The sequence below is a fragment of the Bos indicus x Bos taurus genome, chromosome 3, assembly GCF_003369695.1.
Source record: "Bos indicus x Bos taurus breed Angus x Brahman F1 hybrid chromosome 3, Bos_hybrid_MaternalHap_v2.0, whole genome shotgun sequence".
NCBI classification, from domain to species: domain Eukaryota; kingdom Metazoa; phylum Chordata; class Mammalia; order Artiodactyla; family Bovidae; genus Bos; species Bos indicus x Bos taurus.
The window spans coordinates 92,309,536-92,335,405 of NC_040078.1; the positions used below are offsets into that span (position 1 = coordinate 92,309,536).

A 25,870-nucleotide genomic window follows, 5' to 3' on the forward strand; every position below is an offset into this window, starting at 1 on the left:
CCCAGCATGCCTCGCAGAGGGAGGAGTCGTTTCGCTCTAGTACTCGCGATGTTTGGATCCACTTCCTCTCGCCAACCTAGAAGTTCGTAGACCTAGAGGTGGGGCGGGAGGCGGCAGTTTCGGACGGGTCAGGGCGGAGCTGAGACGACTACAGAGGCGGAAGCAGCGGCCCGCGGGGCGGGGAAGGGGCTGGTCCCGGAAGGAGGAGGAAACCTTGAAAAGAAAACAGCAACAAGCTGTGCTGCTGTGACAGAGGCAAACAAAATGGCGGTGCCGAAGGGGAGCCTATGGCTCAGGGCCCAACTGGGGATCCCGCCGCTGCTGCTGCTGGCCATGGCCCTGGCCGGAGGCTCGGGAACCGCTTCGGCTGAAGCGTTTGACTCGGTCTTGGGTGATACGGCGTCTTGTCACCGGGCCTGTCAGTTGACGTATCCCTTGCACACCTACCCCAAGGTAGGGCCCGTCCGAACCGGGCTACAACCCTTCCCTGGCCGCCCATCTTTCCGCTCTCCCGCACCTCTGTCGTTTCTGGGAGCCTGACTGTTGAACCCACCCTTCAACCTTTGTCTCCCATCTCTGTGGCCCGTTTTCTTTCCTAATCCTACCCGCATCCCACTCGTCCTGTAATTACCGGAAGTTTGTGCCGCACCTACCCTGTAATAGGTCGGGGACAGAAAAATAAGCAAGACAGGACCCCCTTTTTTTTTTTCTGGGGCTTTACGGGAAAGGGGGGGGGGGCGGAGGAGGATCCAGATGATTAACGCAGGGTCCTCACTTTCCAGGGATGGCGGGGCGGAGGGGAGGCAGTTTCAGATACGCCAGTCCTCTAAAAGATTAGTTCTTAACCCCCTCTTCCCTTAGCGCCTCTCTGGGCTGGAAGCCAGCAGTCTGTATAGTATGAAATGTATTAAGGAGTTGGGAGACATCAGGAAGGGCTTTCCGCCTATGTTGAGTAACTGTGTGCTAGGTGCTGACACTGGGATTGGGATGGCTTAGAGAAAAAGCAGTTAGGTTTGTGCATTCAGAGAACTTACCTTTCGGTGCAGCAGAAGACAGGGGATTAGTAGAATGTGAAAGAAACGAGACTGGCGCCCGCCACGGATCACATATTACGAAGAGAGTGGACCCTTCTTCCCCTCCTTGTCCGCCCCTAGGTGCAGCCTTTCCTTTAATTCCATCCCACTTCTCAAGTTGTTTTTGCAGCTTTAGAACTGTTGACTGAGCATCCTAAACTGCGTGGTTTGTCCCCCACCCTTCCAAATATGTGATTTCGGTGTAAGCCCCGCCCCGCACACCACCGCCTTTCTTTATAACAGCTTGTGCTGGTCTTTCTACCCTTGTTTTTACTTTGTCTTCCCTATGCTATATACTTAACCATGTGGCTAGGCCTCTTTGCTCTCTCAAACTACAAAGAGACTAGGAGGAGTTTAGGATGTTCCTTATTGGCAAGTGCTTTCAGGCTTTTGAAATGAAAAGTTCTAAATGCTGTTTCTGCCCGTATGTCTGTTTACTGCTGGGTTTTACATTGCTTGAGGATTATCAATCTTAAAGAAAAAGTGTGGGAGAGGGGATTATCAAATTATCAGAGACAAATATATCATTAGCAATCAAGAGAGAGAAAAATGAGGAATTCTGACTTCTAGACTTTTAAATCAATGTGTACTGCTCCTGAATACATTATTTTCTTCTCTTTTTATAAACCGCTCATAAGTAAGAGGATTGTATGAGGAAATTAATAATGATTTGGCCTGGAATTGGGCAGAGATTTATTTTGTATCTTTTTAGCGTTTGGATGTACTGGCCTTCCCTCCCACCCACCCCTGCCCTTTTTTTGAGATTTTCCTAGCATATTTGTAGTTACTTGAGTACATACGTTGGAGAATAAGCAATTTAAAAGATTAGACATTTCGGGAACCTCTGAGTACTTTTATAATATCCACTACTTTCTAACAATTGATGTGATATCTATAAATCTTTCTTTCTTTTTCAGTAAAGCTATTCTCCCTAGGAACTCTAAATCACCTGGTTTCCTGTCCTGGACTTAAAGTTTATAAACTGCCTGCTGTCTTATTAGCCAGTATGATGGGAGATTTACCTTCGTTATCCCTAATTCTCACCCTGCCAAGTTGGGCTTGTCAGCTGAGGAAATCAAGGCTCTGACAGGTTCAGTGCCTAAGTCACATAGCCAAGAAGTAGTGGAGTAGCAGGAATTCAGTCCTAAAACTGGCTACACTGTACGGCTTTCTACTAATAAAGTTGTAGATTAAAAATATTTAATTATTTCATTGATGTCCTTTGGTCCTCCGTCAAATTATTGTGCTTTATGATTTGGAAAAAAGCAGTGGGTGTTACATTATTTAAATTTACAAGCTCCTAAAGCCTCTCTTCGGAGAAGGCAATGGCACCCCACTCCAGTACTCTTGCCTGGAAAATCCCATGGATGGAGGAGCCTGGTAAGCTGTAGTCCATGGGGTCGCTAAGAGTCGGACACAACTGAGCGACTTCCCTTTCACTTTTCACTTTCATGCATTGGAGAAGGAAATGGCAACCCACTCCAGTGTTCTTGCCTGGAGAATCCCAGGGACGGGGGAGCCTGGTGGGCTTCCGTCTATGGGGTCACACAGAGTCGGACACGACTGAAGCGACTTAGCAGCAGCAGCAGCAGCAGCAGCAAAGCCTCTCTTGGTCTGATATTTGTGACCAGTAAATAGAAATCTCATTTTAATGACTCTTTTTCAAAATTATTTGTTGCAAGAAAGCATTGTACTTTACTTGTTTGTAGTAGGTACTTAAAAATTATCATATTTCACCCTTTAACTTTCCTCAGAAGTAGAATTGTGTAATTTGTCTGGGTCCAAATATGGGAGACATAAGTCCTGTTAATAATAAAGGTAATTAGAGTCAGCCTGGTCATTTTTAAGAGTGTGGGCTCTGGAACCTTACAAACCTGGTTTCATTCCCAGCCTTACAGTTACATATCTGTGTGTCCTTGATAATCACTTCTCATGACTTCATTTTGTCAACTGTAAAAAAAAATATCTTGTGGAGTAAGTGTGAGGATTAAAGATAATATACATGGGACCCTTAGCACAGTACCTAACACATATCAACAGATAGTTGTTTCCTTTGTCAGATGTCATAAGGCCAGTTTGGTATGTGCAGCATGTTAGTAGTGCTGAATAAGAGAGAATAGTTAGCTTGACTTAGCTTAGGATAAGAAAATGTGTGTAAAATCTATAGATAGTAGGGTTCCTTTAAGGAGGATTTGGTCTAAATTAGAGAAGGTATATTTTATACAAGCTTGCCAGTAACTTTGGATGCATAGGGCATGAAACATTGTCTAAAACATGAAACAGTGATTTAGAACAAGGATATGACTTAATAGCTACCAGTTGAGTGCCTGCTGTGTGCCAGGTGTCCTATGATATATTGTTAACTCCGTACCTGGTACATTGTGGGTGCTCACAAAATATATGATTAATGTCATATCTGTTTATTAGATAGTATAGCATAATTTTAATGATCCTATGGATATAAAATAATATGTAAATAAAATAATAAAATATAAAATCCTCATCATATTTCAGGATTGACATATAAGTATTGTCACTGTTCTACAACTAAGGAAATTGAGGCTGAGCGAGATTAAGGCCCTTGCCTGAGGTTGTGCAGAATAAGTGATGAGGCTGAGTGACTAACCAGGGCTAATTCCTGAGCCTAGACTCTTTCAGCATGCTACACTCTCTTCTGAAAATCGTACTGGAGGGCTTACTGGATTGGTTTAATAAAATAAAACATATCTGAAAGCAAAATGGCTTGCAGTATAGCTCATACTAATGAGCTCATACTTCTCCATGCCATAGTAGGAAGTATGTGATGCTCCAAAGACATGAGAGAATTCTACTGTCTTACAAAACCTACTCAGGTATAAAATTTAATGGTTAAAACTCTTTCAATTTCACTGTAACAATAAATGCATCTAGAACCGACATCCAGAAATGCACTACCTTCAAAGTTGTATAATAAAGATTGTTCAATATTAGACAATTAGGATGAAATGGTTGGATGGCATCACTGATTCAATGGACATGAACTTGGGCAAACTCCAGGAGATGGTGAGGGACAGGGAAGCCTGGTGTGCTATAGTCCATGGGGTCATGAAGAGTCTGACATGATGTGGAGACCGAACAATAATAAATACTAGACTGCAGCCATCTCCTCTTAACGGATTGTTGCTGCTGCACAAATTTTACTAATCCTGCTGGAAAGAAATGCATAACTTTGTATTCCATTGGTTGCTAACTGGTATATGCACATGCTGTTTCCTTCCTTATTAGGTGCCTGCCAGTTTGTACACAGTGGATCACACAGTAAGTTGAGGGGACTTCCCCACATATACTGGTTTGTTTCAAATACTATACATTTCACCAAAGAAAAGCCTGTTGAAGACATTGTCATTAGTCTTACTGAGCAGTTCACATTTTCTAGCAATGAAGAATCTTTCTTAATCTTGAGCTCTCACACAAATACAATGATGCCTACAACTGTTGTTTTCTCTTTTTAAAATATATTATTATGATTAACACTACTACCATTTATTGAGCACCTTTAATGTTCCGGGCACTGCACTAGGAATAGCTGTCTTCCAGCATTATTGAGGGGTTTAGAGATAATTCATAGCTTTTATTTCCTTTTTGACGTTTGTCAGTAGATAGGTAAAGTAATGTGCATGCTGACCTGAAAGGTTTTAATCCAAGTCTGGCTGATTCCAGTGGCCTTTTCCATGTGTCACGTGTTGCCCTTGTTTGTGTTTTCAGTTCAAGTAAACTGAGTTTAAAAAAATCCTTTCATTTAAGCATTTTTCTAAATGTGTACCTCACTTTGTGGGGGCCTTTATAGCACTATCTGCTTTGTAAAACTAGTCATGATATTTTTCCTGATAGGCCTGATGATTTGTATAAATATTTATGTGGCAGAAGTACACCATTGGTCCTAAAGTACTTGTTTTCTCATTTTTGCCTCTATTAAAGTTCTGATTATGTCACTGTTATTTTTATTTTCAACTTTTCCCCCCAAAATATGACTGTGGAATGTAGGAAAAGGGTGATGTTTTTATGCGCTCGGTTTCTTGATATCACTTATTATTTATTTGTTTTGGATATCACTGCTAAAATAAGAAATTAAAACTTCTTTATATGGCAGACTATATAGTCTTAAGTATTACCTGACTTCTATTATTTTTTCTTTCTTTCAGTTATAAAACTTTTATTGGACAATTTATTATAAACCCTACTAACTTTGCTTTCTTTTGACTTTTTTTTCTCCCCCATAAGGGAAAAATGCTATTTTTTTGGTTAATCCTCCCTGTTCTTGACCTCCCTAGGAAGAGGAGTTGTACGCGTGTCAGAGAGGTTGCAGGCTGTTTTCAATTTGTCAGTTTGTGGATGATGGAATTGATTTAAATCGGACCAAATTGGAATGTGAATCTGGTAAGATGCTATGCTAATGACATCAGCAGTATATAACATTGGTGTTTTCTTTAAGTTGTGTTACGCTTTTTATGTATTTTCCTCGGAAAATGACAAGCATACTATTTCAACTAGGCATCAAGCATATTTTAATAATTATAAAGTTGAACTTCTAGTAGCTGCTGCTAGAAATTTCATGGGCTTCAAATTTCATCTATTTGTTGAGACAGTGTTTATTTTGTACTATAGATAGGAACACCTTTGTTTAACCAAGTATTTGGTTTAGACAAATGTAATAGTGATTACCCTTCTCATAATTCATCACTATCTTTTCAGTGGATAGCATAATTTTCCTAAGCCTTTCAATCATAGGCTAGTTGACTTAGCTCCCAAGTTGTTTTTTTTTTACTGAATCAGGCCTTTGACTCAGTATTTAATAGTGTATTCTTTGTGAGTCATGCCAATAAAAGAAGTAACTAGAGTCTTTGTCATCTCTTAAGCCACTATTCTTACCTTTTGCCCAAAGCGATGTGTTTAATAAAAGAAACCTGTAATCAGGACAAAATTGATATTTAGCTTTTTAAAAACCATAATGGACTTTTCTTCATTCATTACCTTACACTGTTTATTCAGTGCAGTAGGAGGTAGCTTTCTCCCTATCACTATGCTACTATTTCCATCTACCTGTGTAGTATCATAACCTCTTTTTTTATGGCTCAGTCTCCTAACTGGCCAACTTTATATGTGCATAATACTGTTCAGTTTATTATCTAGTACCTTCGAGAAGTGTACTACAAATGCATGACTGGGTGGAAAGAAAAATAAAATTGCGGTCTAAAGTGTTATATCACAGGAAAGAAAATGCTCTAGTGAACTAAATGAAGAGTGTACATGTGGTAGAGACTCATTCCAAGTTTGGAATCCTGCTGTAGAACATTTTCAAAGTTCAATTTTCTCAGAATTTAGGATGTTAGACTGTTATTTTTCTTTGCCTTGTGAATACCCTTGCTGCTGAACTCAGTGATCCAGTTCTTAACAGTAATATCATATATTTGTATAAATACTAAAGTATATCATTTTGTTCAACCCCATAAAGTAGGTGGTATTAATTCTGTTTTAGATATAATAAAGATCAATAGTCAGAGAGGTTAAATAGCTCTACCTAGGTCATATACACCGGAGAAGGCAATGGCACCCCACTCCAGTACTCTTGCCTGGAAAATCCCATGGACGGAGGAGCCTGGTGGGCTGCAGTCCATGGGGTCGCTAAGAGTCGGACACGACTGAGCAACTTCACTTTCACTTTTCACTTTCATGCATTGGAGAAGGAAATGGCAACCCATTCCAGTGTTCTTACCTGGAGAATCCCAGGGACGGTGGAGCCTGGTGGGCTGCCATCTCTGGGGTCGCATAGAGTCGGACACGACTGAAGCGACTTAGCAGCAGCAGGTCATATACACAGCCGACAGATGATGGAGCCAGAATTTCAGGATGCCAATTCAGTGTTTTTTCTTTTCTGCAAACCTTAGCTATGAGGTTCACCTCATATGAATGTCAACATAGCCAGAGCCTGAGTGTGTAATTAATAGGTTTATTCCTGAAACATTTGACTTGTGGGAGGCAGAAGATATGGGATTTTAGTAAAATAAAACATTTGCTGTTATTGCCAAATATGAAAATTCATATTAATGAAATACTTTTTAAGTATAATAAATTGCTTTATAAAGTGCTAAATTCCTTCCTTTCTATTTTATCCCTTTTCTTTCTCTCCTTCTCTTTTTTTCTTGTAATTTACTGTTTTTTTCTTCCAGCATGTACAGAAGCATATTCCCAATCTGATGAGCAATATGCTTGCCATCTTGGTTGCCAGAATCAGCTGCCATACGCAGAATTGAGACAAGAGCAAGTACGAAACAATACTGCCCTTCAGAAATGCCTGCTTAGATCGCACTTTGTATTGAAATGTATATTGTTCACATGATACTATTGCAGTATTATATTTTGTAATTAGTCTTCAGCAAACAAATTATTTTTGCAAATAGAAAGTCAGTTATTTTTGTATAAGGCTTTAATGTTAAGCGGTATGTTCACACCCATAATCTCATTTTGTTTTTTTTCTTAGTCCAGTGACAATATTATCCCCATTTTGCATATGAAAAAACTGAGGCTCAGAGAAATGGAAAGTTCCTTTTACCCTATCTGCCGTTACCTTAGATCAGCATCATTTCTCATCTGTATTACTAAATTAGGTTCCAGTCTGTTTTCCCACTTCAGCCTCTTCTAGTCTATTGTTTAGTCTGTGTCTGGATATTTATTTTCTAAATGGAAATCTCATGCCATGATTCTTCTATCTTATATTCTTTAGTAGCTTCCCATTATATACAGGTTTAAGTCCAAACCATTTATCACAGCCTGGCTTCTGATTGCCTCTTCTATATCATCGCTTAGAATTTCTACCCCTCATACTCTATCCAAGTATTCGGGGAAAAGTTGTTGAATTTTATTAACTTGGGCATAGGAGATACAACCACATGGTACAGAACTCAAAGGGTGAAAAAGAAAAAAATATGTATATATATACACACATACAGTTGACCCTTGAAAAACAGGGATTTTAACTGCGAGACCATTTACACTTGAATTTTTTTTTCTTAATAGTATACTGCACTACATGATCTATAGTTGGTTGAATTCTCAGATGCAGAATCACAAATATGGGAGACCAACTATAATCTGTGTATATTCACAGATTTCAGCACACCTAACCCCTGCCATTGTTCAGAGATCGTTGTATAGTGAAAAGTTTCCTACCCCTGTATCTCTTAGCCACTCCATTTTCCTCCATTAATGTAGCCAAGGTTACCAATGCAGAGGTATTTTATACATATACAAGGATACATGTATTCTTTTCTAAAATATAATTAAAGATTGTCTACTCATTTTTTTCCAGTACATATATATTTCATTATATGGATGTATCATTTATTTAAGTAGTCCCTTAGACATGTAGGGTTGTTTCTGATGGAGAAGGCAATGGCACCCCACTCCAGTCCTCTTGCCTGGAAAATCCCATGAATGGAGGAGCCTGGTGGGCTGCACTCCATGGGGTCAAGAAGAGTCGGGCACGACTGAGCAACTTCACTTTCCCTTTTCACTTTCATGCATTGGAGAAGGAAGTGGCAACCTACTCCAGTGTTCTTGCCTGGAGAATCCCAGGGACAGGAGAGCCTGGTGGGCTGCCATCTAAGGGGTCACACAGAGTCGGACACGACTGAAGCGACCTAGCAGCAGCAGCAGCAGCAGCAAGGTTGTTTCTGGGTTTGATGGGCTGCTGTCTATGGGGTCGCACAGAATCGGACACAACTGAAGTGACTTAGCAGCAGCAGCAGCAGCAGGGTGGTTTCTAATTTTTTAGATGTATGTATAATGTTGCATATTTTTCACATTTATATTTCTAGAATAAAATCATAGGAATACAATTGCTGAGTTAAGTATATGCATTTTTAATTTTGAGAAATAGAGCACAATTGCCTTGTATGGAATTTCTATCAGGTTTTAAAATTGAGATATAATTCATACTATAAAAATCATTCTTCTGAAGTACACAGTGTAGTAGTTTTTAGTCTATTCCAGACTGTGCAACCATCATTACTATGTACTTCCACAACGTTTTTATTATCAAAAAAAGAACTCTCTTACTCAGTAGCAGTCACTGTCCTTTCCTCCTCCTCCCAGTCCTTGGCAATGTAGTACTTTTATTACAGTTTTAATTTGTGTTTCTCTTACGAGTAACTTTAAACATATTTTCTAATTTTTAAGACCCATTTTTATTTCCCTTTCTCTTAATTATGTACGTACTGAGAAGTTCTTAATGTTTGTAATATATTAATCGTGACATTATTTCTTGTTTCTTCTATTCTGTATCTGCCTAGTGAATCCTTTTGACTCGGGGCAAGTATCATGTCCTCTGTGAAGCCTCCTTCACCACCTCTCACCCCAGTTTGGGTCAGATGCCTCTCCCCCAACACGTGTATCACCCTGTGTTTCACCCCTGTCCTACGTAGATTAAACACAGACACGTGGATAAATAAAACACATGGTTTCTGACTCTTAAAATTTATAATCTCAATGAATGCTTACTTAGTGAACTAAGCAATGAATGATTTCACAGCTTTTAAGTGGGGAAATTAGATCACGAATACAGATCTCTTCTGATTCTAAAAGCTCTTCTCTCTTAATAACCCCATACTGTCTTTCTTTTGAAATATAGCTAGAACCAAAGCTGTCCCTAGAGTTCAGCGAATGGTATCTCATGCTTATTCTCTAGAGGGGCCCACTGCTGTAGAATTAGTCAATGGTCAGAATTAAAGGGGAGGCGATACCAATTAATGTAAAAATCTCATCAGTAGCTTACTGTAGGTAGTCAGCCCATAAATATTCCCCTCACTCTGCCCTGCTACCAGATATCTCACATTTTATGCATACATTCCTTGGATTGATTTTTTCCCTTTTTTCATTGGTGTGTGTTACAGGATGGTTCGTTTTACATGAAAGTATTAAAGATTTGTCCCTTCCCCTTCTACCTCTTGAGGCCTTGCTAATCCTTATTTAATCAAAAGAGAAGAATTAAGATTCTCTACATTTTTGGACCTAATTCAAAAGCCTGTTAATTTGATAGAGGTGACAGGTAGCTTATATTGTATTAGGTGATACATTAAAAGATCCTAGGAATTTAAACTCTCATGGTTAATTGCATAGATAATGAAGAGTTTACTCTGATGCTAATGATGATAATAGGATCACTTGTTTTATACTCTGTCCATATAAGGATTTGATTATATTGTTCTTTTGTATATGTGTATATAAAAAATAATATATTTCACCTTGATTTAATTTTTTTTTTTAAGCTCATGTCCCTGATGCCAAAAATGCATCTACTCTTCCCTCTAACTCTGGTAAGATCATTCTGGAGTGATATGGTGGACTCTGCACAGAGCTTCATAACCTCTTCGTGGACTTTTTATCTTCAAGCTGATGATGGAAAAATAGTTATATTCCAGGTGATAACTGTGCTCCATAGATTCATTTAAATACTAGCAGTAGTAATGTATATATTTTAAATGAACGTCTTAGCATAGAATCACATACTTAGTCCCTTACAAATATTTATTATCAAATAATAATTACTTTTTAGCCTGCATTAAAACCTACATTGGGCATCAGGACTCAATGTGATTTACTCCTCCCTCTGCCCATTGGAAATCTATTTAAAGCCCATTGATGTGTATCTAACAAGATCTCTGAGTCTTCTAAATTTTAGAGTGGTTAATTGATAAAATGAAACCTATAGATATAATAGCGGAGAAGCCAATGGCACTCCACTCCAGTACTCTTGCCTGGAAAAAAGGAGCCTGGTAGGCTGCAGTCTATGGGGTCGTGAAGAGTTGGACACGACTAAGCAACTTCACTTTCACTTTTCACTTTCATGCATTGGAGAAGGAAATGGCAACCAACTCCAGTGTTCTTGCCTGGAGAATGCCAGGGACGGGGGAGCCTGGTGGGCTGCCGTTATGGTGTTGCACAGAGTCGGACATGACAAGCGACTTAGCAGCAGATAAAAGAGAGAAGAAAAATTAATGTAGTTTGAATATAAATAATGGTGTGTGTTTATACCACATATGGATATTAGAGAAAAGCAATGGGACATAATTTTCAGTCGTTAATAGTGCTTTTCCTCTTAACTCTGATAAGAGAGCTTGTTGAAGAAACGTGTTGCCTTCTAGAGAGAGAACTTTTCTCCCAGTTCATTGTTTATCATGGGATATGATAATTATAGCTGCTGTTTAGTGAAGGTTCATGTGTACTAGACATTTATGTATATTGCCTCAGCTCTCCAAACAACTTCATGAAGTTGCATTACAGCTGTTTTATTGATGAGGAAACTGTGAAGTTAACTTGTTTAATTAAGGTAACACTGCCAGAAGTAACAGAATTAGGCATCAAACCTGGGTTACTTTAGCTCCAAGGCTCATATACCACCCTACCATGCTGTCTTCTTTTTAATTTGGTTCTTAAGTTCTCGAATTTACCAGCCAACGAATTATGTTATGATGCTTTCTCAGGAAATAATGAAAGTAAACCTTTTAATTATTATTGCCAAGTGAGTGGCTTACTGTAAGCCTAGTATGTGATTTTTAGCATCATCCTGAGTCTTGGGTACCCTGTAATTTGGTAATGTGTGAAACACAGAAGGAATTTTCTCTTAAGTTCATGAATAAGTTCTATTTGCTAAAGCTACTTAAGTTGACTCTTGAAAGTAGAGTCCTTCATTCCTGATTAGATGTACGGTTAACTGTTTTTCTTTTTGTGTCAACTTAAGAATGATTATGATGGAGAAACCCCCTACTCCAGAGCATCAGAGCTACGTGAAGATGTAAAGTATAGAGTTGTTTGCTGTGTTTTTAGTCGCTTAGTTGTATCCGACTCTTTGCGATGCCATGGCCCGTAGCCGGCCATGTTCCTCTGCCCATGGGATTTCCCAGGCAAGAATACTGGAGTGGGTTGCCTTCTCCAGAGGATCTTCCCAACCAACCCAGGGATCGAACCCACATCCCCTACATTGGCGGGCGGATTCTTTACTGCTGAGCCACCAGGGAAGCCCTAAAATATGGAGTATTGAGCTATAATTTATGAGTTACTCATAGGTAGAAAAGAATAGAATGTTTCAGATGAGAAAAAATAAGAGATGTCTAACCAGAAATTTTGGCAGTCTGCCACATTATTCCTGATCAACTAGAATTAGAACTCATTTTTTACAGGATATGATACTTAATGCACTATGTTGTAATCTATTTTTTATTTTATTTTATTTTTTTATGTTGTCAGGAAATTAAACTGACTATTCTTGACAATGATAGAAGTCTGTTTCTTTGCAAGACACTGGATCTAGTGTTTAGCACAAGCAGTTAAAATATACTGTAGTTACTGTGTTTTATTTTTTATACCATACTTCTATTACTTTTTCTCAATTTGAATGTCTATAGAGATGATATGTTATAGAACTTGGTACTAAGAAAGGCTTAAGAAGTACAAATGACTTAATTGCTTTCTTATCATTTTAGTCTAAGCCAGAAATCCAGTATGCACCACAGTTGGAGCAGGAGCCTACAAATTTGAAAGACTCATCACTAAGCAAAATGTCCTGTAAGTTTTATTTTCAGTAGCCTAGGATTAAACACATTAGCAGTCAAATCTGATGCTTGTAGAATTGGTTGTATGATTGTTGAAAGGTGAACAAATGACTTAAAACCGTGGTCCTCTGGAGAAGGAAATGGCAACCCACTCCAGTATTCTTGCTTGGAAAATCTCATGGACAGAGGAGCCGGGCAGGCCATAGTCCATGGGATCGCAAAGAGTCGGACATGACTTAGTGACTGAACAACATATCCTATATAGATATACCTAGGGCCTTTATTTAATATCCTCTTATTGTGCAAGTATTTTTAAAAAATATTTATTTATTTGGTTGCTTCAGATCTTAGTTGCAGCACATGGGATCTCTCGTTCTGGCTTCTCTCTAGTTGTGGCTTGCAAGCTTAGTTGCCCTGCAGCATGTGGGATCTTAGATCCCCCACCAGCACTGAACTGTGTTCCTTGCATTGGAACGCAGATTCTTAACCACTGGACCACCAGGGAAGCCCTTGCACAAGCATTTTTATAAAATGTGAATTGTTCTTGTGTGTGTGCTTAACTTACAGAGTAGTGTCAACAACAACAACAAAAAAACTGTGGTCCTCAAACTTTACTGTGCATTATGATCTGGAGCCCCCCCTCCAAAGTTTCCAATGGACTCAATCTGGGATAAGACATGAGAATTTGCATTTCTAACAGATTGCTGGGTTCTATTGGTGGTCTGGGGATCACACTTTGAGAATCACTATTCTAAAAACATGTAGCTTTCCTTTAAGGATGTTATGAGTATGATCTAAGGAGATGTTCTGGTATCTTCCAATAAACTAACCAAATAGTGAAACTACCCTGAAAATACATTTTTATTCTCTTTTTATTTCTATGCTAGAAGTGAATTTAAACTCATAGAAATATAAAACATCAAGCTAAAACTATGCTTACCTTTTTAAAGCTATTAGCTCATTCCTTATCTTAAATACTGATTTTATTAACTTTTTATTTATTTTGGTGGGTGAATGATGGCAGCACACAGCACAAGGCCATCTTTAACTGTATCTTTTTATTTTTTTAAGATTTATGTATTTATTTTTTAGCTGTGCTGGGTCTTCATTGCCTCTTGTGGGCTTTCTCTAGTTGCAAAGAACAGGGGCTACTCTTCATTGCAGTGTGCGTGTTTCTCTTGTTGCAGAGCATGGGCTCCAGTAGTTGTGGTGTGTGGACTCAATAGTTACACCCCCCAGGCTCTAGACGACTGACTCAGTAGTTGTGGTGCATGGGCTTAGTTGCCACGCCACATATAGGATCCTCCTGAAGCAGGGATCGAACGCTGGTGTTGGCAGGCGGGTGCTTAACTATTGGACCACCAGGGAAGTCCCATCATTAATTTTAGATTTGAACAAACCATTCTATTATTACATTCAGACATAGAAAGCATCAATGTCAATAAAAATTTGAAAATAAAATAGGAAATTCATAATGTTGTATAGTATCCAGTTGGTTTTTAATGTGCCAAAGGAACTTGCATTCATTATACCAGATTACATTTACGGAAATAACTGGGTACAGTGTGTATATCTAGAAGCAGTCATTTGAGACCCCCTTTTGGAATATAGGATATCATTAACTTGTACCTTATTATTTCAGCAGATCTGCAAATGAGAAGTTCACAAGCACATAGGAACTATCTTGAAGATGGAGAAAGTGATGGCTTTTTAAGATGCCTGTCTCTGTATGTATTCATCTTCACTTATGTGTACAGAAGATAAAATCTGGCTTATATCAGAGAGATGCAGTCCTTTTTATTATTTTAAAGTTATATTAACCGCTCAAAAGTAAAAAAAAAAAAATTTTTTCCATCTTTTCCCTACCAAAACTGTACTTTTGGATATTTTGGTTTGTTTAAAAGGTGATACTCACTCTACTTTAATAAAACACAAGGTTTTTTTCCTGAAGTACAGAAGCACTCTTGTTCTCGATGGGAGTCTTTGATTTATGTTACAATATGCACTTCTTCAGACATCTCAGTTAAGCTTTAATTAATTTAGTTGGAGGGCCAACTGTATATTTATTGAAAAAAATTCACATGAATTTTTTTCAATTAAAAAAACAAAATTTTTAAAAATAAAAATAAATAAATTCTCCCACATAGTTCAAACTTAAGTTGTTCAAGGATCAACTGTATTTACATAACATTTATGTTTTATTAGGTATTATAAGAATCTAGAGATGATTTAAAGTGTATGGGAAGATGTGTATAGGTTATGTGGAAATACTATGCCACTTATAAAAGGGAATTGATCACCCTCAGATTTTGGTATAGGAGAGGGTAGCAGTCCTAGAACCATTGCCCTGGGAATACCCAGGGTTGGATTTTCATTTTTATCTCCATGGCCAGACAGGAGGCTAGGGGAGGTGGATAAGGGCTATAGATTAAGGAGGGCTTTGTGTTCTATACTGAGTGTCATCTCCATGCCAAAGATTCTTAAGGGTGGCAAGGGAAGGTGGACTGGCGAGGGTAATGGGTACCTTGTGCCCTCTTGGGAAGAAATATCAAGCTTTCTAGAGTGAGGAGGGTTTTATCAAAGTATGCAACCTTTTACTCCTCCAAGGAGTTCTGATATGAGCCTTCCCCCGACAACCACCTGCAGCCCCTCGCCAAACAAAGGGACAGTAGCACTTGGTGATAGTGGTCTACCGTGCCAGACAGCAGGTCAAGCACTTGAGTAGAGGTGAACAAGTGGACTCTAGTGTCTCCAGTGTAACACTTCAGTAGTCCAAACTGCATGCTTCCTGTAATTTCTTAGAGCAGAAATAGTTTCTTGACAGGTTTTAATCAGATATCAGATACTTTTTATTTTAAAGGCTAGGTAAGAAAATAAGAATTGAACTTCAAAATTTCCCCTTCCTTTAACTTCTAAACCTGCTTTTGATTTTGTACCAAAAAAGGGGAGTTTTTCTCTCATTCAGTGTTTTGGATTTTGTTGCAGTTTGATAAGTTTTATGAAACCTAAGTTATTGCCTAATCTTAAGTTACCATTTATTCTTTTTTTCCTTTTTGGTCACATCACTCAGCTTATAGGATCTTAGTTCCCCAACCAGGGATCGAATCCAAGGCCCCAGCAGTAAGAGCAATGAGTCCTAACTCATTGGAATTCCATCAAAGAATTCCCTACAGTTTATCCTTAATGCTACACTACCTAGCATCTTACTGGTGCCTTACTATCCTAATAACATTTTGTCATTATATGTTATTCTTTTAAATCTAACATTTTAAAAATAGCTTTTTCTTTGAATCTTAATCTATTGTTTGGGAAACAATAGGTCAATTATGGAAAAAACTCCAGTTACTAATTCTTGTAACTAGCCTTCTACACTGAGATATTTTAATCATAAGAAAAATATAACTATCTTTTTTTAGGATATGCTGTGATGAATACAGAATGCCTCATAATAGATATACTCTTGTAAATTGAAATTCAAGTAAATTGTGGAGAGTTAAATATTTGAAATATAGTAGAGAACTTCTGGAAGCCTGTTGTGAATCCTTTTATAAAACAAATTATTGTTTCATAATTTATCTATTCTGTACCTTAATTCTTTGGGCTATTGGGTTTTCGTAAAGAAAATGTTATCTTAATACCTTGCAAATATATATTTGTATAGGAGTATACAGTTTATAAAACACTTTGATTTGCTTCATCTCATTTAGTAATTTTAAAAAATCCTTAACAGTAATTTGCTTTACTTTTATATATTTAGCAGAAAGCCAATATTTTTTTTTAATTTATAAAAGTTATATGGCCATGTTATAGAAGCTTGAGAAATGGAGGAAAGGACATTATATCACTCTAATATAATAGCTATTATAATGTTTTCTTCTGTATGTTTTTTTAAAATAGTTTTAAGGGTAGTACACATGAAATTTTGTATTATTAAACTAAGTATACAAAATTGATTGCCTTTAATTGTAAAGAACCTTCTGTTCTTAATATTATGCAATTTTAAGAAAACTGTTGAATTTTTTTCCAGTAACTCGGGGTGGATTTTAACCGTGACTCTTGTCCTCTCTGTGATGGTGTTGCTCTGGATTTGCTGTGCAACTGTTGCTACAGCTGTGGAGCAGTATGTTCCCTCTGAGGTAAATTTAATTCTAACCCTTAGGCCATTTGAAGACTGAGCCATATCATTTCCTTTTTTAAATGTTTTGTTTGTTTAACTAGAAAAGCAAAACCTTTCTACTAATAGAATGAGAGAAAATTTGGCGGTTTTAATCACACACATGGGGGTTGGCACACACGAGAATTACAGGTTTGCAGCATAAGCATCACTTCCCAATTTTTTGTCGTGCTAACTTCTATAGTGACCAGTGTACACTGGCAGACTTGAGTTCAGTGTCTCTCTTCTCCCTAGGTCTTTTTTTTTTTTTTAATTTATTTTTTTATTTTTGGCTGTGCCACATGGCTCGAGGGATCCTACTTCCCCAACCAAGGATCAAAGTTTTGCCCCCTGCAGCAGAAGCACAGAGTCCCAACTACTGGACTGCCAGGGAATCCCCTCCATAGGCCTTGGAGACTGAAAAAAACCCATTGACATGTTTCTAAGGTGATATATAAGAAAGAAGGCTTGTGGAACTACTTCACATTTTAAATTTAACATTGCCACAAATGTTAAGGAATAATTGTTGCTTTAGAAGCATCAAGGCTGAAACGTTTGATTTTGAGTAATGTGTTTTGCTGTACTCTGAGACAGATGGAACACTGTCTTGACTTTCTTGTTAATTAAAATTTAACTGGCCCAGGAATCATAAGGTAAAGGACTTTTGTTTCAGAAGAAGCCTCTAATTTGATGATTCAACTTAGCTTTAAAGGAAGAAAAATTATTTATGTAACTAAACATGAGATAATAAATTTTATTGACATCACATCCAACTGAAATAAACTTTAGTTCTCGTGTGCCTCCAAAATCCAGTAGAAAAAGAGTGAAAAGAAGGAAGGAGGGACATTTAAATAGAATCTGATAATAAGTAGTTAGCATGTCCCTAACATGATGCTTGAACAGTACTCTTATGTTCACAGACTATAAAGATATGCTGTAAGATTTACCCATGAATAATGATTCAGATAATATTTTTCATGTTTTTATTAAAACCATATGGGATATAGGCAGGCAGAAACTGGGACAGGATAATGTTGATAACTAATATTTATACAGTTGTTCAAAATTTACAAAGTGTTTTCATGAATCTTACATGTCCAGCACACCTCTACAGCAGGTTTTATTATTCATTTTATAGATGAGTAAATAGGCTTATGAAGTTCAGATAACTTTCCTGGGGTTGCACAGCTATCAAAGTTTTGAGCCTGGAATTAAGCTCCTGTCTTTTGACTCTGCAACTCCTATGTCTTTTCCTATATACCATCTTTCCTCCAGCTGATCAACTATTTAAGTGGCACAAGTAATAAATATATGAAGTGTTAAGGAAAGCAGAGAGTATGTGTTGGATTGTTAGGATAGGTCATGAGGGTCTTGACCTGAACTTTGAAGAATGGTATGGATTAGCAGAGAGAGAAAAGTGGACGATTTTTAAACAAATGGATAAGGTTAGATAGGATTGCCTTGAATTGTGGAAATATTAGAGAATGGGTAAATTTCTAAAGAACTCATCTGTTTATGATAGCATCTGAACATCCTCTTGCTTATTACCTACTTGTGTTCTTGTTTAGTTCTGATGTCCTTATTTTAATCATTTTTTTGTTATTGATAAAGTAGAAGTTAGACATCTTACATAGGATTGCCTTTGCCTGTTAACTTACTTTTGAACTGCCCCATGCACTCTAAATCTTCATGGCAGCAAAGCTACAAACCTATAGTAATAAATATTTGTTTTACCCTCCATCACTAGGGAAATTGATAATGTGACTCATATAGGAGCTCATCGTCTGTGTAACCTCTTTGACACTAGGAATTTGAATACTACCAGCAACACATGGTTCATGTTTTTGAGCCAGGATGCTCAAACTCTTACTGAAACAGTTCCTAGATGGACATTTCATAGTTCTTCCTCTCTTAATCTCCTTACTTGACTTACAGAATTGACATCTTCTGGTGTTGTTTAGACATAGCAATGCCTCTCATTGGTGTTTGATTGCATCTTACAGACCTGGGAATCCGTCCCTCCTTTTTAGATGACTTTTGAGCTTTCTCTTTCTTTTAGATGTTGTCTCTGCTGTGATAAATTTTGTCTTGATTGTATAGTTTTAATTCTGTGAGAAGTTCTCTCCCCTTATTTCCAGGTTGCTTGTAGAGCATCTCACTGTTTCTGCATATGCCCCCCACACCCCTGGATCATGAAGCCTAAAGCATTAGAACCACATGTGGAGTCCTATTAGCAGTTACTACATTCCCTCCTGATACCTGCATATGGGTGTCACTTTGCCCCTTTACTCTTGCCTGGAAAATCCCATGGATGGAGGAGCCTGGTAGGCTGCAGTCCATGGGGTTGCTAAGAGTCGGACACGACTGAGTGACTTCAGTTTCACTTTTCCCTTTCATGCATTGGAGAAGGAAATGGCAACCCACTCCAGTAGTCTTGCCTGGAGAATCCCAGGGACAGGGGAGCCTGGTAGGCTGCAGTTCATGGGGTTGATAAGAGTGGGACACGACTTCACTTTCACTTTCATGCATTGGAGAAGGAAATGGCAACATTCTCCAGTGTTCTTGCCTGGAGAATCCCAGGGATGGAGCCCATCTGTGCGGTCGCACAGAGTCAGACACGACTGAAGCGACTTAGCAGCAGCAGAACTCTTCTTCCTGTCCTTAACAATCAAGAATATGGTGACACCCTCAAAGAATATATACTTTTCTAAAATAAATTTTCGAGAAAAATGTATCAAAGACAGCTATTTGTATTCACTGCTTTTAGACTTTACTTTTATTTGAAACCACAGTAGCTAAGTACTAATGTTTTTTCATCTCTATTTTTAATTATGAAAGGTCTATATATTTGACATAGAATTTATAAAGTTATATATAAAGAAGGAAAAAAAATCACTCATCTAGAACTATTTTGTATTGCCATTTTAGTGGATTTCTTTTCAGTAAACTATATCAGTACATATTAATGTTTTTAAAATATTGCAGTATAGATACTCCTTTTGTGATATTTTCTCCTTAATTTACTGTAAAAATAGCTGAGAATTTAAGTCACCTACTTTAAAACTTTACTTTCATAAAACCTTTTCATTGATTTTATTTTTTGAACATAAATTACTTCTGACCCCTCTCCATAGTAACATGAGAGTGCATTTTAACTTATATAAGCAATGAGCAATGCTGTTTATATTTTGTTAATATAGTTTGCATATATAATCCTGTGTGTTTATAGGAAATCAGAAACCTGCTGAAAGAATATGTTTGTCTTCAGTATGGACCTGGTATCTTGAGCTCAAACATGAAATATTAAAAGCTTCCTTTTCAGTCACTACAAATAAAGCTTAAAATGTTTGTAATAAAGGCCAGAAATGTAATCTTGGAAACTTACGAACAGCTTTGCTCTTCTTATTTAGGAAAGTTGTGAAATAACTTATCTTTAGCCTCTTTTGCACATAGTAAATATTCATCTCATATTATTTAAGAGTAGTGCCGGAAAGAGTAGGCACTGGTTGATCTTAAAGCAGTATCATTTTGAGTAACTTGACTTATAAAGATTTTGATCCTTATTTCTCCGCTTTCCCCCCTGTTCTTTCACATGTATGATGTCATTTTTTGGGAAACATCATGAAATAATGCTTTTCTCTTGTTGAACTATCTATTTAAGATAGTAAAGAATTGTCATTCATAGTGATCCTTGTCAGGCAGGTCAAACCTGACTTATAAAAACAGGGTTCAGTATTGGATATTCCTTTCTAGAGATCAAGCAGCCTCAGAAAAGTCCCGAAACAACAAATAATCATAGAAATGCTGCCTCTGTTATCTTATTATCTGTTTGCTTCCTTTTTTATTTGTGAAACCCATGATCATCAGATTTCACATGGTCAGTTTAAAAGTTTTAAAAGACTCCAAATAATATTCATGTTAGTAAATCACATATACTTACTGGTAACATACAGTGTGCCAGGCCCTGTTCAAGAGATTAGAGAGATAATGAAGAATAAGATCACAATGAACAAAGTTAAATGTTAAAGATTTCAAAGACTCGTGTAGAATGAAACATGTTTTAAACTATAATAAACATTATTTTCTTTGTCTTAAAAAGACCAAGAATCTTGCTGTTTCGAATCTAAGTCTCAAGAGAGACAATCAAAATATTTTATAAATGCCAGAACTACCATAGCTTTTTAATCTAAATTCTGTTAAGAAATTTAGCTTTGCTGTTTTTTGCTGTTTTTTGCTGTTCTTTCTCAAGCCTTTATCGAATGTAGTGTTTTTGTATACATATATATAAAAATAGTATGTATAATATATATATTTTAGAAAACCTATGGATTTTTGCCTAGTTAAAAAATGTATGACATTTTGATTCCACTTGTCTAAGTACGACTACAACTTCTATTCTAAATTTCTAACTTATATTCACTCAAAACTTTGATATAGTTCCATTTTTTCTGGCATCTAATATTATTGCTTGAAGACTAGAAAGCTTATTAGTGGTTTTTTTTTTAAATTGAGGCTTCAAATTTCTAATCCAATTTGAGAATATAAAGAAATACTTGTAACAAAGTAACAAATACTTTTGTTGTAAAACAAGACAAAGCAAAATAGGAAATTAACATGTGATATAGTATTATTAACTAAAGTGTGGATTTTGTTCAGATTTCACAAAATTTTATGCTAGAGTCCCTTACTTGTTTCTTACCTTATTCAGGATTCCATCTTGTATTTAGTTGCATTGAGCAGCTTTAGCTGCATGTAACAAACTCTGATAAATTCAGAATTTTCATTTTTATTCTGTTACAAATATTTCCTAATTGTCCTTGTTATGGCTTCTTAGATACATCCATCATTTAAAAGGGACATTTAATTTCCAAATACATGGTGTTTTTAAAGTATCTTTTAATATTAATTTCTCATTTTGATATTTATTTCTCATTTAAATGCTTGCTTCTCTGCAGTTTTTTCAGTCTTTTAACTTTATTGAGGCTTTTGATGGCTAAGTCAAAGATCTCTCTTGGTAAATATCACTTTGCACTTGAAAATATGTGAGTTATTTTCAGATATCTTTTGATACTGATTTCTAACATAATTCCACTGTGATAAGAGAACAGACTCTGTAAGATTTCGGTACCTTTAGACCATGAAATTTTTGACCTTTGTTTTATGCCTCTGCATATGTTCCAGGGTCTCCTGGTTTATATCTATGAGAACTTGAATTTGTGTCCTACTGTGTGAAAATTGTATAAACCTTAATTATGTTGACTTAGCTCATAGTTGCTTTTCAGGTCTACTATATCCTTCTACTTCTCTATTCTATTAATTTTTGAGAGTTTGATATTGATACACCAGATAAAAATCTTAATCTGTCTACTTAAAAAATAATTATAATATATAGTGGAACTATATGTAACTTTGTATTTTCCAAGTCTTCATAAATGTATTATCTTACTTTCATAATTTAAGAAAGAAAAAAAATTGAGTCTAGAAAAAGATCTATGTATAATAACTTGCCTAAGATTGCCGAACTGGTTAGTGAAAAGCCAGGCCTAAAACCCAAATACATATTTAGTAATTAAATTTAAGTTTTAGAAGTAATACATGTGACATAAGGGGCTTCCCTAGTGGCTCAGATGGTAAATAATCCTCCTGCAATGCAGGAGACCTGGGTTTGATTCCTGGATTGGGAAGATCCCCTGGAGAAGGGAATGGCTACCCGCTTCAGTATACTTACCTGGAGAATCCCATGGACAGAGGAGCCTCACGGGCTACAGTCCAGGGGGTCACAGAGAGTCACACGACTGAGTGACCAACAGTGAGCGACTAATAAAATTGATTTCCTCTTCCTCCGTTGTCAGTAAACCAGTCAGTAGTATTAAAACATTTTCCCATGCAGTTACGTTTTAAAAATTTTCTATTTTTAGCTTTTAATAATTTTAGACTTTTATCTGATGTCCTTCTACTATAGATGAGGAGTTTAGCTCCCTTACACTGCCTCTCACTTCCATCTCTTCACTTGCTAGTTTTTATAATGTGTATTATTATTTCGCATACTTGTAGTGAATGCTTTATAAATTTCTATTGACTCCTTATTACTGCTTTTCTCTTTCTTCCCGTACTCTTAACTCTCAATTTTCATTAGATCCTTGAGAAATAAAATAAATTCATTCTTCTTATATATACTTTCAGACTCTGCTATTAGTTGATCTGAAAACTTAAAATCCACTAGATAGCATTTACAACATTATAACTATGTAGATATTCAAAATAGAACCAAGTACAGTGGTGGTTAGAGTCACATGAAAGCAAGTTATAAACCTGAATTACTTAAGTGTTCCCAGGAGAATCTTCCAAATCTCTCTGCTTAACGGAACGTTTTTGTTTTTGTTTTTGTTCTGGCTTTCTTCCCATAAAAGTCATCTCATTTGCCACTGTTTCTTGTATGTTGCTTTCTTCCTTAGATTCCTCTTTACTTTTGCTGGAATACCTTAAGTAATTTTTTTCATAAAGGATACTTGGACAGTAAACTTTCCAACTTAACACATTTGAAAATACCTTTGTTGTACCCTTGTATTTGATTGATAATTTGGAGAAGGAAATGGCAACCCACTCCAGTATTCTTGCCTGGAAAATTCCATGGATGGAGGAGTTTGGTGGGCTACAGTCCATGGGGTCGCAAAGTCAGACACAACTGAGCGACCACTTTGATTTTCACTTGAGAATACAGAGTAGCCACAAAATCACTAAATGTACTGGTTAGAGGTTATCCATATGCTCCCATCCATTTCTCTGCACAGATTTTACTCTTTCTCCTTATTCTTTTAGATAGCTTCTTCCATACAGATGTTTGAAATCATTTAAAATTTCTGTCACTGTTTCAAGGCTTTTAAATGTTAAGTAGAATTGTGAAAGTTTTTCTTTTATTGTGCCTTAGAGCAAATTATCACCCAAATAAAACCCAAATTATTAATTTGGATTTTAAGGAGCCCTCACTGGATCAGATCCATGTCCAATCCATCAACCATTGAATTTGTCTTGAAAATTTTCTCTTACCTGGAAAAGTATCAAGTACTGGGCCACCTCCTTGTTGAAGGATTATTGTTACCTTGAAGCAGTAGACAGCAGACCACATCAGAAATGTGTTCAAGTAGGCAGCCATCATGAGAATCACTTCTAGAACATTTTCATCACTCCAGAAAGGAAACGTATGCTAGTAGTCACTGCCCATTTCCTCCAAGCGTCTTTACCAGCCATAGACAATCCATATGTCTTTCTGGCCTTTTTCACTGAGCGTTACGCTCCGTATTGTTGCACATATTGGTATTGTAGATACTTAAACTTTGAAGGTGCTCTTTATTCAACACCGACTAAAAGCATCTTTCCAACACTAATACTTCTATGTGGTTCTCTGTTTCTTTAAATACATATTTATTTTTTACTTATTTATTTATCTGGCTGCACTGGGTCTTAGTTGTGACATGTGGGATCTTCTGGTTGTGGCTTGTGAACTGTTGGTTACAGCATGTAGGATCTAGTTCCCTGACCAGGGATCAAACCTGGGCTCCCTGCTTTGGGAGTGCAGAGTTGTAGCCACTAGACCAGCATGGAAGTCCCTGTCTTTTTAATATAGTTAGTTGCCCTGTCAGCGTCAGCGCTTCAGGTTTTAGCTCACGGAATCAGATTTATTGCCACATGCGTTAACAACAAAATCTACCCCACCTCTTAGTAAAAACTTTTCTTTTTTTACCTTTAGGAGATAGACCTGTACCTAAATAGAGGTACTTCCATTATACTTCAGTGAGTTTTATGACATTTGCCCTGATACTGTTTATGCTTTCCTTCTCTCATTTTAGTATCTTTTTGAGTATGTTAGTAACAGTTTGAACTTTTATACATTTATGAAGACCTTTCTGTCAATGTTAAATTATTTCGTGTATATTTTTTGTTCTACTCACAGACTTAAAATCGTACATACCATTTTCCATATATGTTAATTTAGAACGTTTAGTAGCAGAGGAACTTACTCCAAATCATTTGACCACTTGGTTGGAGAGATAAGGTCTTAAAGGAATTGATCACTCAAGGCATCAAGCATCTGTAATCCATGCTCCAGAATCAATACCAGGTGTGGTATGACCACACTTAATCCTTTTAAACCTGAGCAGTTTTTCCTGATACTCAGTTGTTAATTTTTAAGTATTTTAATTCAGGACATGTGGAAAATTTTTATTTGACCAGCCCCTGGGAATTGAATCACATATCTATAACACTTTGAGTAAAAGGATTCTTGAGGATGTTTATAGAAATTTTTTTTTTCTTCAACTAAATCTTAACATAATAAATTGCTATTTGAAGCCTTACTTGGAGAAGTTCCTAATTATGCAAATTGCTAATATTCATTGATGTTTTTTTGTTTTGCAGAAGCTGAGTATCTATGGTGACTTGGAATTTATGAATGAACAAAAGCTAAACAGATATCCAGCTTCTTCTCTTGTGGTTGTTAGATCTAAAGCTGAAGATCATGAAGAAGCAGGGCCTCTACCTGCAAAAGTGAATCTTGCTCATTCAGAAATTTAAGCTTCTTTTTTTTTTTTAAAGAAAAGTGGAATAGACATCTAAATTTCCATTCCTCATAAAGCTTTTTAAAATGGTTTCATTGGATATAGGGCTTAAAAATCACTATTAAATGCAAATAAAGTTACCCAAATCTGTGAAGACTGTATTTGCTGTAGCTTTACCTTCAATTTTTTTCTAGTAATTTAAGAGATGGCTCTTCGGGATTGTATTTTTATTTTACTAATATCTGTAGCTATTTTAATTATTATTTGCATTGTTTTTGTTTGTTTCCTTGCTTAGCCACATTCTGTGAGCTGATCATTGTTCTTCCCTACCGCCTGCCTTGTCAGTCACCTTAGTTAATAAGCTGAATACTCAGTAGGATGTGATGCTGTTGCTCAGAAATGGCTGACAACTTGTAATTTGAAATTTAGTAGAAAATACCCTTTAATACACTACATTTTCAGTTGTATTGAACTGAAATCATTAAAATTTTCTTTGAATAATTA

At 36.8% G+C, this 25,870-nt stretch overlaps 2 protein-coding genes across 5 annotated transcripts in view; one reads left to right on the forward strand and one right to left on the reverse strand.

Moving 5' to 3' along the window:
- Window positions 1–89, reverse strand: part of TCEANC2 (transcription elongation factor A N-terminal and central domain containing 2) — a 44,149-nt gene extending 44,060 nt beyond the window's left edge. The window contains exon 1 of the mRNA XM_027537174.1: window positions 1–89. The gene's annotated coding sequence lies outside the window, so the exon portion shown is untranslated.
- TMEM59 (transmembrane protein 59) lies at window positions 78–25,870 on the forward strand. Of its 4 annotated transcripts, none has more exons than XM_027537169.1 (9): window positions 204–453; window positions 4,338–4,370; window positions 5,384–5,489; window positions 7,280–7,374; window positions 10,376–10,528; window positions 12,590–12,671; window positions 14,304–14,385; window positions 16,686–16,794; window positions 25,227–25,868. In XM_027537169.1, the coding sequence occupies exons 1-9, from the start codon at window positions 265–267 to the stop codon at window positions 25,380–25,382; spliced, it is 1,005 nt and encodes a 334-aa protein (XP_027392970.1). In that variant the 5' UTR covers window positions 204–264; the 3' UTR covers window positions 25,383–25,868. The 4 variants fall into 4 exon arrangements, with proteins under 4 accessions (XP_027392972.1, XP_027392971.1, XP_027392970.1 ...); XM_027537168.1 differs by having other exon boundaries at window positions 206–453; window positions 14,301–14,385; window positions 25,227–25,870; XM_027537171.1 differs by lacking the exon at window positions 4,338–4,370 and having other exon boundaries at window positions 78–453.